Consider the following 3852-nt stretch of genomic DNA (forward strand, 5'->3'; position numbering starts at 1 on the left):
TCCCAAGTATTGAATTTTGATCAATGGGAAGAAGACTGAATGGATTGAAGGAAAGTGTGGATTTAGGCAAGGCTGCCCTTTATCCCCCATTTTTTTCATTTTATGCTCCCAAATTTTTTCAGATGCTTTATTGTTAAAAATAAATGGTTTGGGTATTTCTATCTCTCATTTAGCACCTAGAGATTCCCACTTACTCTATGCGGATGACATTTTAATCTTCTCGGAGGCTAAGTTGAAAGAGGTTAAGGAGTTAAAGAAGATTATTTCCAACTATTGTGCTTGGACGGGACAAAAGGTCAACACTACTAAGTCCGTGATTCTTTTTGGCGAGAACACCAGGAGGAGTACTCAAGAAAAGGTTGTTAAACAGCTCAATTTCACGGTTGTGAAGGAACTCAGCTATCTCGGTATAAAGATGACCATGAGGAGAATGAAGGCTTCAGACTTTTAGGTTTTATTGGAAGCAGTGGCTAGCAAACTGAATACTTGGGGCAAAAAGAACATTTCACTTGAAGGTAAACTGGTTTTAATTAAATCATCATTCCTGTCTCTTCCTCTATTTTTATCCACTTTGTCGTTGGTTCCTTTGAGTATTTTAAAGGAATTTGATAAGATGTGTAGAGGGTTCTTATGGAGTAAAAATGATGGTAAAGCTGGCCTGCATTATGCATCTTGGGATCTACTTTGTAGACCGGAGAATAAAGGTAGTAGAGGCTTATTTTCAGCAGTTATGAAGGTTGGTCCTTTATGTGCCAAATTTGCTTGGATTTTTTACTCAAAGCCAAATACTCTTTTAAATCTTATTCTTGGAGCTAAGTATGGAGGAGACTTGTGGTCAGGAATAATGAAGAAAGGTTGTTCTTCAACTTGGAAGATCATCACTATGGGAGCCAATTTTCTGAAAAATATTGTTAGATGGGAAGTATCCAATGGTAATTCAATCATATGGATGCAAAGCTCCTGGATTTTGGACAGATGTATTGTGTCGTGGCCTACATTTGTCAATATTCAGGAAGAATCTGATATCTTTCTTAGCTCTTTTATTTCTAATGGCCATTGGAATCAGGATAAATTGAGGGTTGTTATTGGTGAACAGCTTTTGAACCTTATTTGTGAAATTCCTATTAGAAATGACAGGATTTCTGATACTATTGAACTGAAATGTAAATTTACGGGAAAGTCTATTACAGCCTTGGCGTTTGAGGATGCTATGGTTCATATGGAAGAGACTGCTGAGTGGAATTGGATGAAGAAACTTAAGTTGAAACCAAAAATTGAACTTTTTTGGTGGAGACTTTGTATTGATGCCATTCCCTCTAACTCCTTTCTTATGAAAAGGAAAATTAACAATTTTTCTGGTTGTCCAAGGGGTTGTGGAGAAGATGAAGATAGCAGCCATTTAGTTGGGAAATGTTCGAAGCTCAGGAAGGTTATTGCTCTGCTTAATAGTTGGGGCTTTCTGGTTCCCATTTTTAATAGTCTTGATGAATGCTTGGAAGGTCTTCAGACATATGTGGGGAACAATTCTCTTTCAGCAAATATTTTTTGTACCACGGTTAGTCTTGTTTGGAGGAGCAAGTGTAAGCTAGTACATGGCAAAGTTGAGGATTCAGATAATTACATTGCTGCTAATGCTATATCGTTGGCTGTGAGAAGTAACTTTTTAAATATCCAAACAGAAAACTGGGATGCTAACCAACTTTGGTTGTTTTCTACTTGGCATCTTCCTCCTCCCGGATGGATTAAAATTAATATAGATGCAGCTCTTATGAGGAATCATTCGGCTAGGATCGGTGGCGTTGCCAGAGATGAGAAGGGACGTTTTTTAATTGCTTTTGGAAATCATTCTTTACACTGGGACGTATCATATCTGGAATTACTTGCGATTTTATAGCTGAATAATGTGTTTTAAAGTTGGATGTTTGAGCTCAAGGGGTGATCATTGAAGGGGACAACCTCAATATCATCAAGATGCTTCAAAATGCGGTAAAAAATTGGAAGGTTAGTAGATTAATTGATGATAATTTGGCCTTCTTGCTTGATTTTAAGCAAATTATTTTTTCTCATTCGAATAGGGACAACAACAAATTAGTGGATATTTGTGCTAATTTTGCTTTAATTAGATCTTTTTTGTGGGAAGATCTTTATGATGCTTTTATTCCTCCTTCTTTCTTATATTTCTTGAAGGAGGAATGTGATGCTTTCGGTTTGACTTGATTTGTTGGTTTTTGGTTGTTTTTTTAATGAATTTTAGCATTTTCTTTCAAAAAAAAATTAAAATTTTCTATATAAATGTTTGTCTAATATGATTTACATCATATTGTATGATTAGTTCAAAATTCCAATTTCTCCTAACTCACTAACTCACCCACTTGAGCAAGGAAAACAAAATAGATATTCAATAATACTAATAGAAAAGAAATAATAATGTTTGTTATCATCAAAATTGCAGTACTTAGGCCCAAATTTGAAACACCTATCCCCTTTACTTTATAAATTTAGTTCTCCTTTCCAAACAAGATTTATCAAAGGAAGAGCTATTTCTTATAACATCTTATTGGATCAAGAGCTTGTTCAATAATTGGACCTCAAAGTGAGAAGTTGGAATATTATTTTAAAGTTAGATATTGCTAAATCTTATGATAATATTAATTAGAAATTTTTGTATCACATCTTACAACTATTTGGGTTTAACTCTAATTTTATTATTTTTATTCCAAACTATATTGTAGGTTCTTGGTTTTCTATTTCTGTTAATGATAAGAGAAAAGATTTTTTTTTTTTAAATCTTCCCATGGTTTCATACAAAGAGATCCAATCTCACATTCTCTTTTCATAAAAAAATTGTTGAATACCTTTTTAGGGGTCTTACCTACTTTTATGATAACCACCCTAAGCTTTATTATAGAACTTCAGGTGGTATACCTATCTCTAATTTAAGTTTAGCTGATGATGTTATATTTTTTTTCTAATTGTTATATAATTATGGTTAATATCCTTATCCATTTTTTAAACAATTTCTATTGGTCAGTGGATTAAATTATAATAGAAATAAGTGTTATTTTATCACCTCTAAGCTTTTAACTGCTGATCGTATTATTTCTATTAACCACATCACTAGTTTTTTGCAAGGTTTCCTCCCCTTAAAATACTTGGGTGTCCCTCTTTTACAAGGTAGCAAAAGATCTTTCCTTTTTGATGATCTTATTATGGCAATGAAGAATAAGCATAATTCTTGGGAATTAAATTTTCTTAGCTTTGGTGGTAGATTGGTGTTGATCAAGAGTGTTCCTTGCTCCTTACCTATTTATATCTTTCATTATATTCAACCTAATATTTCTGTTTGTAATGAACAATAAGCTTAATTCTTGGGAATTAAATTTTCTTAGCTTTGGTGGTAGATTGGTGTTGATCAAGAGTGTTCCTTGCTCGTTACCTACCTATATCTTTCGTTATATTCAACCTAAGATTTATGTTTATAACATACTTGAAAAAATATTCAATAGGTTCTTCTAGATAGGTAAAAGTGATAATTCTAGAATCATATATAATTCTTGGAATAACTTTAGTGGTGTGTTGGAGGAAGGTGCTTTGGGGTGTAAGAGTATTGGCTAATTAGCCCATACATTTTCCTTTATTTTTTTTTTTTAATTTTCATGCTAACAATAGTCTTTGGTTAAAGTTTATGACTTCTAAATATTGTGTTGGCAAACATCCAACTATTTTTTTCCTATAATAAGGGGGACTCTAGAGTATGGAAAAGACTTTGTAATATCAAATGGGAAGTGGAGCTTTATATTAATTTGGGTATTGTTTGTGCTAGTCTTTTCTTTTGGCAGGATCATTAGCTAG

General features: G+C 33.2%; 1 protein-coding gene across 1 annotated transcript; it reads left to right on the forward strand.

The window, feature by feature from the left end:
• The first annotated feature begins 613 nt into the window (after window positions 1-613).
• On the forward strand, window positions 614-1894 carry LOC110093772. The gene has a single exon (XM_020818756.1). It carries the CDS (start codon window positions 614-616, stop codon window positions 1892-1894), a length of 1281 nt encoding a protein of 426 aa, XP_020674415.1.
• The last annotated feature ends 1958 nt before the right edge of the window (window positions 1895-3852 follow it).

Source organism: Dendrobium catenatum, unplaced genomic scaffold (genome assembly GCF_001605985.2).
Source record: "Dendrobium catenatum unplaced genomic scaffold, ASM160598v2 fragScaff_scaffold_206, whole genome shotgun sequence".
In the NCBI taxonomy this organism is placed as follows: Eukaryota; Viridiplantae; Streptophyta; class Magnoliopsida; order Asparagales; family Orchidaceae; genus Dendrobium; species Dendrobium catenatum.

What these genes read in the sequence shown, in the direction of transcription:
- LOC110093772 (XM_020818756.1), top strand. Translation starts at nt 614, where the DNA reads ATGTGTAGAGGGTTCTTATGGAGTAAAAATGATGGTAAAGCTGGCCTG.